Source organism: Telmatherina bonti (genome assembly GCF_933228915.1).
Source record: "Telmatherina bonti genome assembly, chromosome: 20".
NCBI lineage: Eukaryota > Metazoa > Chordata > Actinopteri > Atheriniformes > Telmatherinidae > Telmatherina > Telmatherina bonti.
In genome coordinates this window covers 4,125,206-4,140,827 of record NC_136618.1, presented here as the reverse complement: position 1 = coordinate 4,140,827, position 15,622 = coordinate 4,125,206, and the positions used below count along the sequence as shown (strand labels likewise).

General features: G+C 54.6%; 1 protein-coding gene across 1 annotated transcript in view; it reads left to right on the top strand.

Annotated features, from left to right (window-relative positions):
- The window catches only part of LOC306770677 (kinesin-like protein KIF20A), a gene marked incomplete at both ends in the record, with an annotated part of 113,638 nt that extends 103,164 nt beyond the window's left edge, over nucleotides 1–10,474 (top strand). Inside the window, 8 exons of the mRNA XM_079259574.1 lie at nucleotides 230–395; nucleotides 471–629; nucleotides 1,042–1,181; nucleotides 1,618–1,783; nucleotides 9,684–9,792; nucleotides 9,869–9,939; nucleotides 9,999–10,118; nucleotides 10,259–10,474. Coding sequence (XP_079115700.1) covers nucleotides 230–395; nucleotides 471–629; nucleotides 1,042–1,181; nucleotides 1,618–1,783; nucleotides 9,684–9,792; nucleotides 9,869–9,939; nucleotides 9,999–10,118; nucleotides 10,259–10,474 — 1,147 coding nt within the window. The remainder of the gene's footprint in view (nucleotides 1–229; nucleotides 396–470; nucleotides 630–1,041; nucleotides 1,182–1,617; nucleotides 1,784–9,683; nucleotides 9,793–9,868; nucleotides 9,940–9,998; nucleotides 10,119–10,258) is intronic.
- Between the last annotated feature and the right edge of the window lie 5,148 nt (nucleotides 10,475–15,622).

The following is a 15,622-nucleotide window of genomic DNA, read 5'->3' as shown; positions in this document are numbered from 1 at the left end:
GCTAGAAAAGTCACATGACCAGCTGGAGGTCCAGGTTCAGACCAGATCTGGACCAGCTCCTGGCATGTGATTGGTAGAACCAACTAGAAACCCCAATGTCCATCCTACACTGGTATACAATAAGCTGGTTGACCTCCACGCTCTGCTGAACTTCCTGTACAGGAGGAAGTGACATCAGAGAGACGCTGTGGACTTTAGATAATGACCGTTCTGTCTTTATGTCCATCAGAGCGAGGAACGTCTACGTCCCCTTCAGAGAAAGCAAGTTGACCAAACTCTTCCAGACGTTCTTCTGCGGCAGAGGACGGGCCTCCATGATAGTGAACATCAGCCGGTGCAGCTCCAGCTACGACGAGACGCTCCACGTCCTCAAGTTCTCCGCTGTAGCTAAACGGGTGAGTCGGGAACGGGTGAGTCCTGAACAGCATGGCACCGGAACAAAAGACTGAACTAATTGTAATGTGCTGCAGGTGGTCCAGGTGGTTCCAGACAAACCGGATCCGCCTCTGTGTCTAGTTGGCCGGGACGGGAAACCTCTTCTGAGGAACAGAGCGATGGACCAGAAGGTCCTGGAGAACTTCCAATCTGACGAGGACGAAGAAGCGGACATGACGCTGTTGCCTCCAGCTGTAAGCCACAAAAGTTTCAACATGCGTCTTCCTGTTCATATCTCATGTCCATCATGTCCACCATGTCCACCATGTCCCATGTCCCATGTCCACCATGTCCACCAGGTCCACCATGTCCCATGTCCGTCATGTCCCATGTCCACCATGTCCGTCATGTCCCATGTCCGTCATGTCCCATGTCCACCATGTCCGTCATGTCCCATGTCCACCATGTCCATCATGTCCCATGTCCACCATGTCCGTCATGTCCCATGTCCATCATGTCCACCATGTCTGTCATGTCCCATGTCCATCATGTCCCATGTCCACCATGTCCGTCATGTCCCATGTCTGTCATGTCCACCATGTCTGTCATGTCCACCATGTTCATGTCCATCATGTCCACCATGTCCATCATGTCGGACCTTCCCAGGAGCTTCTGAGCGTGATTGATAATCTGAAGGCAAAGCTCCTGTTGGAGCGGCGGAAGAACCTGGTGCAGGAGATGGAGATCCGCAGCGAGATGGGAGACGCCATGTTGCAGCAGCTCATGGAGAGCGAAGAACTGCGAATGTTTGTCAAAACTTTATTATACAATTTTCTCACGAACTTCAGGATGTTCACGCTGCATTTCCATGGAATCACGATGCAAGTCTTTAAGCTCAGTCTGTAGAAAGTCAAGTTGCACCTTCTAAACACCATAGAAGAAGTAGTTACCTGTACTGTGTTGCACCTCAGGCATCTGGATTCATTCACACATTAAGACCTTTGTTTAGAAGACGTTTGACACCTGATGGCCACCGTACATTCACTGCTGTAGATCATTACCATTAAATAGTTCTGCAGCTGTTAAGTGTAGAGCAGGAATACCATCCAGGAACAGAGCACATGATTGCATACCAGCACGTAGATCTGAACATCCTCGTCCCACTGTGGAGAACCAGAACCGGTCTGTTCAGGTCTGTAACGAACACCTTCTAAAGTCCACCATCTGATCTTTCCTGAGCAGGCAGCAGATGGAGGAGCTGAAGGAGACCTACGAAGACAAGCTGGAAAACATGTTTGAGATGTACAAGGATGCCTTCAGAGACCACGCCTACCACTGCGCCCTGAGCAGCCTAGAGGACGACTATGTCCCACTGGACCAGTTTACCGCCGAGCAGGACAGGGTAGAGGTAAGACCATCGCCTTCAGGTCCACCTTGTCGTACCGGGTCAGACCTGTAGTGTCGGGTCAGAAGTTATCGTACCGGATCAAAACTTATCGTACCGGGTCAGACATGTAGTACCGGGTCAGAACTTATCGTACCGGCTCAGACCTGTAGTATTGGGTCAGAACTTATCGTACCGGGTCAGACCAGGAGTACCGGGTCAGACCAGGAGTACCGGGTCAGACCTGTAGTACTGGGTCAGACCTGTAGTACCGGGTCAGACCTGTAGTACTGGGTCAGACCAGTCGTACAGTGTCAGACCTGTAGTACCGCGTCAGATGTGTAGTACCGGGTCAGAACTTATCGTACTGGGTCAGACCTGTAATACAGGGTCAGACCTTATAGTACCGTGTCAGACATGTAGTACCGGGTCAGAACTTATCGTACCGGCTCAGACCTGTAGTATTGGGTCAGAACTTATCGTACCGGGTCAGACCTGTAGTATCGGGTCAGACCTGTAGTACCGGGTCAGACCTGTAGTACTGGGTCAGACCAGTCGTACAGTGTCAGACCTGTAGTACCGCGTCAGATGTGTAGTACCGGGTCAGAACTTATCGTACTGGGTCAGACCTGTAATACAGTGTCAGACCTGTAGTACCGCGTCAGACCTGTAGTACCGGGTCAGACCTGTAGTACTGGGTCAGACCAGTCGTACAGTGTCAGACCTGTAGTACCGCGTCAGATGTGTAGTACCGGGTCAGAACTTATCGTACCGGCTCAGACCTGTAGTATTGGGTCAGAACTTATCGTACCGGGTCAGACCAGGAGTACCGGGTCAGACTAGGAGTACCGCGTCAGACCTGTAGTACCGGGTCAGAACTTGTTGTACCGGGTCAGACCTGTAGTACCGGGTCAGAACTTGTTGTACCGGGTCAGACCAGTCGTACCGGGTCAGAACTTATCGTACTGGGTCAGACCTGTAATACAGGGTCAGACCTTATAGTACCGTGTCAGACATGTAGTACCGGGTCAGAACTTATCGTACCGGCTCAGACCTGTAGTACTGGGTCAGACCTGTAGTACCAGGTCAGACCAGTAATACAGGGTCAGACCTGTAGTACCATGTCAGAACTTATCGTACCGGGTCAGACCTGTAGTACCACGTCAGAACTTATCGTACCGGGTCAGACTTGTAGTACTGGGTCAGAACTTATCGTACCGGCTCAGACCTGTAGTACCACGTCAGAACTTATCGTACCGGGTCAGACCTGTAGTACCGGATCAGAACTTATCGTACCGGCTCAGACCTGTAGTACCGGGTCAGACCTGTGGTACCGGGTCAGACCTCTGGTACCGGGTCAGAACTTATCGTACCGGGTCAGACCTGTCGTACCAGGTCAGACCTGTCGTACCGGGTCAGGCCTGTAGAACTGGATCAGAACTTATCGTCCCGGGTCAGACCTGTGGTACCGGGTCAGAACTTATCGTACCGGGTCAGACCTGTGGTACCGGGTCAGACCTGTGGTACCGGGTCAGAACTTATTGTACCGGGTCAGACCAGTAGTACTGGGTCAGACCAGTAGTACTGGGTCAGACCTGTGGTACCGGGTCAGACCAGTCGTACAGGGTCAGACCTGTAGTACCGGTTAAGACCAGTCGTACCGGGTCAGAACTTATCATATCGGGTCAAACCAGTCGTTCCGGGTGAGACCTGTTGTACCGGATCAGAACTTATCGTACCGGGTCAGACCAGTCGTGCCGGGTCAGACCAGTCGTTCCGGGTAAGACCAGTAGTACCGGGTCAGACCAGTAGTACCGGGTCAGACCTGTGGTACCGGGTCAGACCAGTAGTACCGGGTCAGACCTGTAGTAAAGGATCAGAACTTATCGTACCGGGTCAAACCTGTAGAACCGGGTCAGACCTGTAGTACCGGATCAGAACTTATCGTGCCAGGTCAGACGTGTAGTACTGGGACAGACCAGTCATACCGGGTCGGATTAGTCGTACCGGGTCAGACCAGTAGTACCGGGTCAGACCAGTCGTACCAGGTCACAACTTATCGTACCGGGTCAGAAATTATCGTACCGGGTCAGACCAGTCGTACGGGGTCAGACCAGTCGTACGGGGTCAGACCTGTAGGACCGGGTCAGACGAGTCGTACCGGGTCACAACTTATCGTACCGGGTCAGAAATTATCGTACCGGGTCAGACCTGTAGTACCGGGTCAGAAGCAATCGTACCGAGTCAGACCTGTAGTACCGGGTCAGACCAGTCATACCGGGTCAGACATGTAGTACCGGATCAGAATTTATCGTACCGGGTCACACCTGTCGTACCGGATCAGAACTTATCGTACCGGGTCAGACCTGTAGTACTGGATCAGAACTTTTTGTACCGGGTCAAACCAGTCGTACTGGGTCAGACCTGTAGTACCGGGTCAGACCAGTCTTACCGGGTCAGACCTGTAGAACCAGCCAGTCGTACCGGGTTAGAACTTATCGTACCGGGTCAGAAATTATCGTACCGGGTCAGACCAGTCGTACCGGGTCAGACCTTATCGTACCGGGTCAGACCTTATCGTACCGGGTCAGACCTTATCGTACCGGATCAGAACTTATCGTACCGGGTCAGACCAGTCGTACAGGGTCAGACCTGTAGTACCGGGTAAGACCAGTCGTACCAGGTCAGAACTTATCGTACGGGGTCAAACCACTCGTACCGGGTGAGACCTGTTGTACCGGATCAGAATTTATCGTACCGGGTCAGACCAGTAGTACCGGGTCAGACCTGTGGTACCGGGTCAGACCAGTCGTACAGGGTCAGACCCGTAGTACCGGGTAAGACCAGTCGTACCGGGTAAGACCAGTCGTACCGGGTAAGACCAGTAGTACCGGGTCAGACCTGTGGTACCGGGTCAGACCAGTCGTACCGGGTCAGAACTTATCGTACCGGGTCAGAACTTATCGTACCGGGTGAGAAATTATCGTACCGGGCCAGACCTGTAGTACCGGGTCAGAATTTATCGTACCGGGTCAAACCTGTAGAACCGGGTCAGACATGTCGTACTGGGTCAGAAGCAATCGTACCGGGTCAGACCTGTAGTACCGGGTCAGACCTGTCTTACCGGGTCAGGCCTGTAGTACTGGATCAGAACTTATCGTCCCAGGTCAGACCTGTGGTACCGGGTCAGAACTTATCGTACCGGGTCAGACCAGTCGTACCGGGTCAGACCTGTAGTAAAGGATCAGAACTTATCGTACCGGGTCAAACCTGTAGAACCGGGTCAAACCCGTAGTACCGGATCAGAACTTATTGTGCCGGGTCAGACGTGTAGTACCGGGTCAGAACTTATCATATCGGGTCGGACCTGTAGTACTGTTACAGACCAGTCATACCAGGTCGGATTAGTCGTACCGGGTCAGACCAGTAGTACCGGGTCAGACCAGTAGTACCGGGTCAGACCAGTCATACCAGGTCAGAACTTTTTGTACCGGGTCAGACCTGTAGTACCGGGACAGACCAGTCATACCGGGTCGGATTAGTCATACCGGGTCAGACCAGTCGTACCGGATCAGACCCCCTTGATCACCGTTTTAATATTTGTTGAGATATTTTCATCGTCCAGCTCATCGTTCAAATATTGGTTTAGATCAGAACCAATTTTACCCTCAGGTTTGTGTCCTCTCGTCCTCCCTCCACCTCGTCCTCCCGTCCTCCCTCCACCTCGTCCTCCCTCCACCTCGTCCTCCCTCCACCTCGTCCTCCCGTCCTCCCTCCACCTCGTCCTCCCTCCACCTCGTCCTCCCGTCCTCCCTCCACCTCGTCCTCCCTCCACCTCGTCCTCCCGTCCTCCCTCCACCTCGTCCTCCCTCCACCTCGTCCTCCCGTCCTCCCTCCACCTCGTCCTCCCTCCACCTCGTCCTCCCGTCCTCCCTCCACCTCGTCCTCCCTCCACCTCGTCCTCCCGTCCTCCCTCCACCTCGTCCTCCCTCCACCTCGTCCTCCCGTCCTCCCTCCGCCTCGTCCTCCCTCCACCTCGTCCTCCCGTCCTCCCTCCACCTCGTCCTCTCGTCCTCCCTCCACCTCGTCCTCCCTCCACCTCGTCCTCCCGTCCTCCCTCCACCTCGTCCTCCCTCCACCTCGTCCTCCCGTCCTCCCTCCACCTCGTCCTCCCTCCACCTCGTCCTCTCGTCCTCCCTCCACCTCGTCCTCCCTCCACCTCGTCCTCCCGTCCTCCCTCCACCTCGTCCTCCCTCCACCTCGTCCTCCCGTCCTCCCTCCACCTCGTCCTCCCTCCACCTCGTCCTCCCTCCACCTCGTCCTCCCGTCCTCCCTCCACCTCGTCCTCCCTCCACCTCGTCCTCCCGTCCTCCCTCCGCCTCGTCCTCCCTCCACCTCGTCCTCCCGTCCTCCCTCCACCTCGTCCTCTCGTCCTCCCTCCACCTCGTCCTCTCGTCCTCCCTCCACCTCGTCCTCCCGTCCTCCCTCCGCCTCGTCCTCCCTCCGCCTCGTCCTCCCTCCACCTCGTCCTCCCTCCACCTCGTCCTCCCGTCCTCCCTCCACCTCGTCCTCCCTCCACCTCGTCCTCCCGTCCTCCCTCCGCCTCGTCCTCCCTCCACCTCGTCCTCCCGTCCTCCCTCCACCTCGTCCTCTCGTCCTCCCTCCACCTCGTCCTCCCGTCCTCCCTCCGCCTCGTCCTCCCTCCGCCTCGTCCTCCCTCCACCTCGTCCTCTCGTCCTCCCTCCACCTCGTCCTCTCGTCCTCCCTCCACCTCGTCCTCCCTCCACCTCGTCCTCCCGTCCTCCCTCCACCTCGTCCTCCCTCCACCTCGTCCTCCCGTCCTCCCTCCACCTCGTCCTCTCGTCCTCCCTCCACCTCGTCCTCTCGTCCTCCCTCCACCTCGTCCTCCCGTCCTCCCTCCACCTCGTCCTCCCGTCCTCCCTCCACCTCGTCCTCCCTCCACCTCGTCCTCCCTCCACCTCGTCCTCCCTCCACCTCGTCCTCCCGTCCTCCCTCCACCTCGTCCTCCCTCCACCTCGTCCTCCCTCCACCTCGTCCTCCCGTCCTCCCTCCACCTCGTCCTCCCTCCACCTCGTCCTCCCGTCCTCCCTCCACCTCGTCCTCCCGTCCTCCCTCGTCCTCCCTCCACCTCGTCCTCCCTCCACCTCGTCCTCCCGTCCTCCCTCCACCTCGTCCTCCCTCCACCTCGTCCTCCCTCCACCTCGTCCTCCCGTCCTCCCTCCACCTCGTCCTCCCGTCCTCCCTCCACCTCGTCCTCCCTCCACCTCGTCCTCCCGTCCTCCCTCCACCTCGTCCTCCCTCCACCTCGTCCTCCCGTCCTCCCTCCACCTCGTCCTCCCGTCCTCCCTCCACCTCGTCCTCCCTCCACCTCGTCCTCCCGTCCTCCCTCCACCTCGTCCTCCCTCCACCTCGTCCTCCCTCCACCTCGTCCTCCCGTCCTCCCTCCACCTCGTCCTCCTGCCACCTCGTCCTCCCTCCACCTCGTCCTCCCGTCCTCCCTCCACCTCGTCCTCCTGCCACCTCGTCCTCCCTCCACCTCGTCCTCCTGCCACCTCGTCCTCCCGTCCTCCCTCCACCTCGTCCTCCCGTCCTCTCTCCACCTCGTCCTCCCTCTACCTCGTCCTCCCGTCCTCCCTCCACCTCGTCCTCCCTCCACCTCGTCCTCCCGTCCTCCCTCCACCTCGTCCTCCCTCCACCTCGTCCTCCCTCCACCTCGTCCTCTCGTCATCTCGTCCTCCCTCCACCTCGTCCTCCCTCCACCTCGTCCTCCCTCCACCTCGTCCTCTCGTCCTCCCGCCATCTCGTCCTCCCTCCACCTCGTCCTCCCTCCACCTCGTCCTCCCTCCACCTCGTCCTCCCGTCCTCCCTCCACCTCGTCCTCCCTCCACCTCGTCCTCCCGTCCTCCCGCCACCTCGTCCTCCCTCCACCTCGTCCTCCCGTCCTCCCTCCACCTCGTCCTCCCGTCCTCCCTCCACCTCGTCCTCCCTCCACCTCGTCCTCCCGTCCTCCCTCCACCTCGTCCTCCCGTCCTCCCTCCACCTCGTCCTCCCGTCCTCCCTCCACCTCGTCCTCCCGCCACCTCGTCCTCCCTCCACCTCGTCCTCCCGTCCTCCCTCCGCCTCGTCCTCCCGTCCTCCCTCCACCTCGTCCTCCCGTCCTCCCTCCACCTCGTCCTCCCTCCACCTCGTCCTCCCTATCACCTCGTCCTCCCGTCCTCCCTCCACCTCGTCCTCCCGTCCTCCCTCCACCTCGTCCTCCCGCCACCTCGTCCTCCCTCCACCTCGTCCTCCCGTCCTCCCTCCGCCTCGTCCTCCCGTCCTCCCTCCACCTCGTCCTCCCGTCCTCCCTCCACCTCGTCCTCCCTCCACCTCGTCCTCCCTATCACCTCGTCCTCCCGTCCTCCCTCCACCTCGTCCTCCCGTCCTCCCTCCACCTCGTCCTCCCGCCACCTCGTCCTCCCGTCCTCCCTCCACCTCGTCCTCCCGTCCTCCCTCCACCTCGTCCTCCCGTCCTCCCTCCACCTCGTCCTCCCGTCCTCCCTCCACCTCGTCCTCTCGTCCTCCCTCCACCTCGTCCTCTCGTCCTCCCTCCACCTCGTCCTCCCTCAACCTCGTCCTCCCTCCACCTCGTCCTCCCTCCACCTCGTCCTCCCTCCACCTCGTCCTCCCGTCCTCCCTCCACCTCGTCCTCCCGTCCTCCCTCCACCTCGTCCTCCCGTCCTCCCTCCACCTCGTCCTCTCGTCCTCCCTCCACCTCGTCCTCCCTCCACCTCGTCCTCTCGTCCTCCCGCCACCTCGTCCTCCCTCCACCTCGTCCTCCCTCCACCTCGTCCTCCCGCCACCTCGTCCTCCCGCCACCTCGTCCTCCCTCCACCTCGTCCTCCCTCCACCTCGTCCACCCGTCCTCTCGTCCTCCCGCCACCTCGTCCTCCCTCCACCTCGTCCTCTCGTCGTCCCGCCACCTCGTCCTCTCGTCCTCCCGCCACCTCGTCCTCCCACCACCTCGTCCTCCCGCCACCTCGTCCTCCCGCCATCTCGTCCTCCCGCCACCTCGTCCTCTCATCCTCCCGCCACCTCGTCCTCCCGCCACCTCGTCCTCTCATCCTCCCGCCACCTCGTCCTCCCTCCACCTCGTCCACCCGTCCTCTCGTCCTCCCGCCACCTCGTCCTCCCGCCACCTCGTCCTCCCTCCACCTCGTCCTCCCTCCACCTCGTCCTCTCGTCGTCCCGCCACCTCGTCCTCCCGCCATCTCGTCCTCCCGCCACCTCGTCCTCTCGTCCTCCCGCCACCTCGTCCTCCCACCACCTCGTCCTCCCTCCACCTCGTCCTCCCTCCACCTCGTCCTCCCACCACCTCGTCCTCCCTCCACCTCGTCCTCCCTCCACCTCGTCCTCCCTCCACCTCGTCCTCTCGTCGTCCCGCCACCTCGTCCTCCCGCCACCTCGTCCTCCCTCCACCTCGTCCTCTCGTCGTCCCGCCACCTCGTCCTCCCGCCACCTCGTCCTCCCGCCATCTCGTCCTCCCGCCACCTCGTCCTCTCATCCTCCCGCCACCTCGTCCTCTCATCCTCCCGCCACCTCATCCTCCCGCCACCTCGTCCTCTCATCCTCCCGCCACCTCGTCCTCCCGCCACCTCGTCCTCTCATCCTCCCGCCACCTCGTCCTCCCTCCACCTCGTCCTCCCTCCACCTCGTCCTCCCTCCACCTCGTCCTCTCGTCCTCCCGCCACCTCGTCCTCCCGCCACCTCGTCCTCCCTCCACCTCGTCCTCCCTCCACCTCGTCCTCTCGTCCTCCCGCCACCTCGTCCTCCCGCCCTCCCGCCACTTCGTCCTCCCGCCACTTCGTCCTCCCGCCACCTCGTCCTCCCGCCACCTCGTCCTCCCGCCACCTCGTCCTTTCAGGCTCTCAGACGTGAGGTTTCTGCATTGGCCATGCTGGTGTCCAACAGACGAGATGTCTCCATGGTGGACGGGACATGCCAGACTCAGCCATCCAGCGATAACGAAGCAGGTTGGTGGGGGTCTCGGGGACCAGTCTCCACATCTCCAGGGCTGAGGGACAACTTTACTGTGTGTCTTCCTAATAGGAAACCAGCAACTGCAGCGTCTCTATGAAGACAAGTGTGCCGTGGACAGGACATGTGAAGACCAGCAGAAGGTACGGAAGCGCCTTCATCATCCCTGACGCGACCTGGTCCAACTTGTGTCCTCTTCCAGATCATTCTGTCCCTGGAGAGGAGACTACAGGAGCTCACAGCGACACTGGAGGACATTAGAGATGCCTTCCTGGACAAATCGGCCGATCTAGAGAAACTGCAGAGGAACATGGACGAAATGGTGGGACAGATTCTGGATGAGTGGAGGACATTAAACTCAGCAGGACTTTGATGGAAATGTTTAGACAATTTGGTTTTTCAGGTCTGGCTCAGTTTTCTGGGATCTAAAGAGCTTTTTTTTTTTCTCCTTTTACCTGGAAGCTGAAATCCAGGGAAGAAATTCTGCGTCAGAATGCAGAGAAGAACCGGGAGATTTCCTCTCTCAAAGATCAGCTTTCCAAGCAGACGCAGAAGTCTCCAATCCAGTCCAGGACCAGACGAGGTCTGCTGGCCAACATCCGGGAGGCAGTCACGTCTCCTCGGAACGCTGCGACCAGCCGGAATCTCCGAAAAACTGGCCAGATGCCTCAAACCTGAAAACAGCTGACTCTCATCTCCTCAATTCTTCTGGTTATTTCCTAAAAGTCTCTTGGAAGTTTTTCTTGTTACCTTGTTTTAAATGTTGGATTCTGTAATAAAATGTGACATCCCAGAGTTGTAAGTAAATGTTTATTCATATAGCGCCTTTCAGGATAAAAATCACAAACTGCTTCACAAGAAAACAAAAAAACGAGTAAATAACTGAGAAAAAGCAGAAAAACCAACAAAAATAAAAGCAAGATTTAAAAGATGTCTTAAGGTGCTTTTAAGAGATCACTGACTCAGTCGATATCGGGCTGAGAGGAAAGACGTTCCTCTCAACAGGAGTCTTCTCCTGACTGGTTTCCATGCAGTTCCAGAACGTTGCGGTGAATGTTGCCTAAATGGACACGGTTTCCCAGAGCGGGAAGTCTGACTCCAACTTCTGAAGCTGAAGGGAAAATAAACCAGACCTAGACTCCAGACCAGCCACCTTCCTGAACCAAATCCAAAACGGCCCACTTCCAAATCTATTGTCCGGACAACTGCATCAGCGGGATCGTCATGTGGTCAGAAGCAAAAACCCTTATGGGCTCTGCAGGGCGCAGAACGGGACAGCCCTACTGGACAGCCAAGCCGGTGATTAGCCAGAACAACAGTCTGCCATCATCAGCCGAGAGGTGAGAAGGTTTGACATCACTGTGTTCTCTGAAACTCGACGAGCTGAAGAAGGGTATCTTTGGTCCATCCACCTAATGTGGAAAAGGAGGCGACAGAAAAGGCAGACTCTCCTAAGATGAAAACCTGGCACCTGCCTAAACGCTGTCCAAGTGATGTTGGAAAACACTGGGACGTCCTCCATCATGAAGACTGGTGTGACCGTCCCCAGTTTGAAAATATGGTATGAGAATGACCGAGATCCAGCAGCTCATCAATATCAAGTGGAACACTTTTGTCACTTGGCAAAATGACATTAAATGCAAGATGAAAAGTGCAGCTCATTTCAAAGCAAAGCAGTCGTCCAATCACTGCTCAGGCAGCTCAGGAAGAGGTTCTGGTCCTGGAGATCAAGCAGCTTGTAGACTCTGGGAATGCCAGGAGCTTCTGTGAGGCCGGTACTTCTAGGAGCACTACATGGCCCCAGCCACGGTGGTCTTACCACGCTTTGCCACAGGGCAATAATAGCCAGATGGAAAGAATTATGGGGCTCTTTTGAATAGGGACACCACCCCTCTTTTGGAGGCTCTAGACCAGGTCCCTCAGGAATCCATTATTAAGAACTTGGGAACACAACTCAGCCTGAAAGAGGTGCAGGATGAAAAGCAACAAGGCTGCCAGACGTGATGGGATATGAAGGAAGGTGGACCTGATCTGCTGAACATGGGAGGAGATCATCCCTTCACAGCTCAGGTACGTGCTAATTGTCTCTGTCTTCAAGAAGACAAAGCAGACTACAGTCTGCATCTCTCTCCTGTCCGCCGCTGGACAAGTCCTGGCCCAAGTCTTGGCCAAGAGATTCACCCTGCAGTCAGAAAACTTATTGCTCGAGACCCAGAGTGGCTTCCAACCAAGCAGAGGCAACTTACACGTGATTTTCATAACCAGACAATTAAAAGAAAAATGCTTTTGGCTGGTTCTGGGTAATATCGGCTGCCTACAGGTGTCAAGAATACTACATGACATAATGTCACCAATAGCGCTGAGTAGAAATGGTGAAGAAACAGCACTTTTCAGGATGTACCATAAACTGTAGATAAAAACATGGGCGGAGCCTCCGTGACGTCACCCGTAGGTTTCTGAGGAGCTGAATTGAATCTCAGTGGGCGGTTCCTACCATCACCATCTTGGCAGGGTCATGCGTGTCGTCTCACCCGGAAAATACAAATATGGACAAAGAGGTGGAGCTGAGAGGGGGGCTGTGAGCATCATGGTGGATGATTGACATCGAGTGAACTCCGAGCTTTCTGTAGCTAAGAGCTAACCGAGCTAACCCGGAGATAACAGGAGCTAACCAGCTAACGGAGGTAAGCGGGCTAAAGCTAAGTCGCGTTGTTAACCGACTAAAAACCACCCTTAACACCCACCTGTCACCTGGATCCATAACAACCTCACTTAACATCCACCTATCCAGAGCTGCAACTATCGAGTACTTTTGGAATCGGGTTCTCTGTCAATTATATATATAATCGAATACTCGTGAGTGCAATACGAACAATTATATATATTTTTTTTATTATAATTTGTAAAACAAATACTAGAGACTTAAATCTATAAATGTATATCTGTGAAGCTGCTGCATGTGTTACTACCTAATGCAGGAGGAAAATGTTTTAAAATGTGATACTTTTAAAATGTTTTAAAAGTATCATGTTTAAAATGTGCCGACGTGTCTGTGCACGCGTTCAATGTGTGGAGAAACAATTCTCGACCGATCGCGAATTTCTGCCTTTTACAAGATTAAAAGACGAATTCCCGTAGAAAGAAGGAGTGACTTGTAAACATGTCCACAATAAAGCCTGTTCCATCCTCCACGAGAAGCAAGAACTGTGTTCTTGTTCTTCAAGAAAAAACGTCTTGTTCGGCAGGTCCATACATACTACACGAGAAGCAGGTCTGCAGCGGGGAGGGGTCACTGCGGGGGGGGCGATGTCTGCTTTATGTGCAATGAACCCGGTTGTTACCTCCACCGAGAAGGTTGTTTCCCCGGCGTCTTTTTGCTCAAGATAACTTAAAAGGTTACGGAGGGATTTTAGAAATATTTCAAGAGTTGTTGCAAATGTAAAAATGAAGAAGTGATTAAATTCTGGTGGTGATCCGGATCACCGTTTGGATCCAGGAATGTTTTAAAAGGATTCTTAAACATTGTGCTTGGTGGAGGTTTCCGCTCTCCAAGTTTCTACTTTCATATTTAACCAGCAGCTTCGTCCGCGGCGGGGCGGGTCGTGCACGCGGCGGGGCGGGTCGTGCACGCGGCTGGGTCCGAGTGTTTTATTGCCACATGTAATGTTGGTACTTTCTCACCACCTCGATCAGCTGCAACAGGAAACACGCGGAAGCAGCAACTCCGCTTCCTGCTTTCTCTGTGTTAACCACGCCCACCTCAGATGTCCGACCAATCACGCGATACTTCTCGCAGCCACGCAAGAAAAAAGTTCTGCAGCCCGGTGTGTCAAGAAGTGTCCTCAAACACGTCCGCGAGAACAAAATGACGTCATTTTCTTCTCGGAGCCTCGAGAACAAGAAAAAAGTTCCTCCTTCTCGAAGAGGATGGAACGGGCTTAAGTAGCCGCCGATGTCTTGGTGGACGACGCGCCTGGTAAAAATCTGTCTGTTTAATCCGGAATAAAAGTTTGCTGCAGGAACACACGCTGCCTAAAACATGCGCTTTGACTCTGCGTGTGTGCAGGAGAGACAGATGAGGGACGGATTACCAGACGGTTAGCGTGCGTTAGCAGCCGACACCTCGCCATGCCTCGTCACTGCTGACTGATATCACAGGTTAGAACTCTGAACATTTTACCAGCCGCTGCTGCTGCTGGTATAAATCAGAAAGCTGGATCTCCTCCTGGAGCGGTGAAGTGGGGGGGTGGTACGCCAACTCTACGTTTTCTGTCCTTTTCAGTGTGAAATGGTCCCACACTGCCACTTTTCGGTCTTTTCCTCCCCTCTTCTTCATTCTCTGCCATTAGAGACCAAAGCAAGGAGGATCTTCAGACAGAAAGCAAAGCGCTCGCCGCTGCTGGTGGAAATGTCCGTCATCAGTCCGGCTGAAACAGTCAGACTGTACAGACACACCGTAGGCCACAGCTTCTGCTTTTATAGATTTTATACATGTTTAGATGTTTTATATGTTTACTGAAACAGTGATGTCGTCCCTCCGAACAGCGCAGTGGTCTGAGAATGATGCAGAAATTAACAAATATCACCACGTTATGTTAATTAAACGGAGCATCGAGGCAAATAATTTGCCTCGATCAATTTTTGTACCCGAGTTACCTGAGTAATCGGTGCAGCCCTACACCTGTCACCTGGATCCATAACAACTTAACATCCACCTGTCACCTGGATAATTTAGTTCTTAGTTTTTCAGGCCTGAAGATAACGACCTCTGCTTGTCTGAGTTTAAAAGGAGAAAATTCAGAGTCATCCAGGTCTTGATGTCTGTAAGACGTCTTTGTAATCTAAGAAACTGATTGGTTTCATCTGGCTTCATGGAGAGGTAGATCTGAGTGTCATCCGCATAGCAATGAACATTTATACCATGCTGCCTGATGATATTTCCTAAGGGAAGCATGTATAATGTGAAAAGTATTGGTCCAAGTACAGAACCCTGAGGAACTCCATGACTTACCCTGGTGTGTGAGGAAGACTCATCATTTACATTTACAAACTGAAATCTATCAGATAAATATGACTGGAACCAGTCTAATGCGGTCCCTTTAATCCCAATAACATGTTCCAGCCTCTGTAGCAGAATATTGTGATCAATGGTGTCGAATGCAGCACTGAGATCTAAAAGAATGAGTCCAGACAGAAGTCCTTTATCTGAGACCATGAGAAGATCATTAGACTTTCACCAGTGCTGTCTCTGTGCTATGATGAGCTCTAAATCCTGACTGGAACTCTTCAGATTGTTTCTGCTCAGATAGGAACATAGTTGGGTTGAAACTGAGAATTTTAGACCAGAAGGGGAGATTAGATATTTGTCTATAATTAGCTAAAACTCTGGATCCAGAGTTGGTTTTTTAAGCAACGGTTTGATTACAGTCTTAACATATTGAGGTCCATATCCTATTAATAGAGATGTATTGATCAGGTCCAGTACAGATGTATTGATTAGGAAACATATTTCCTTGAATAATCTGGTTGGGATGGGGTCTAAAACACAGGCTGAAGGTTTAGATGAAGCTATTATGTTGGTTAACTCAGAGACCTGTACAGGCAAGAAACGGTCCAAATGACAATCAGCTTCTAAAGACGTCTCTAAGGCTGCTGCAGATGAAATAACATTAGTAGTGTTCAGGTTATTACTGATTTCCTTCCTGATAGAAACTATTTTGTTTCCAAAGAAACTCATAAAGTCGTCACAGCTGAGGTTGAAAGGAATAGATGGCTCAACGGCACTATGGCTCTTAGTCAGTCTGGTTCCAGTGCTGAAGAGAAACC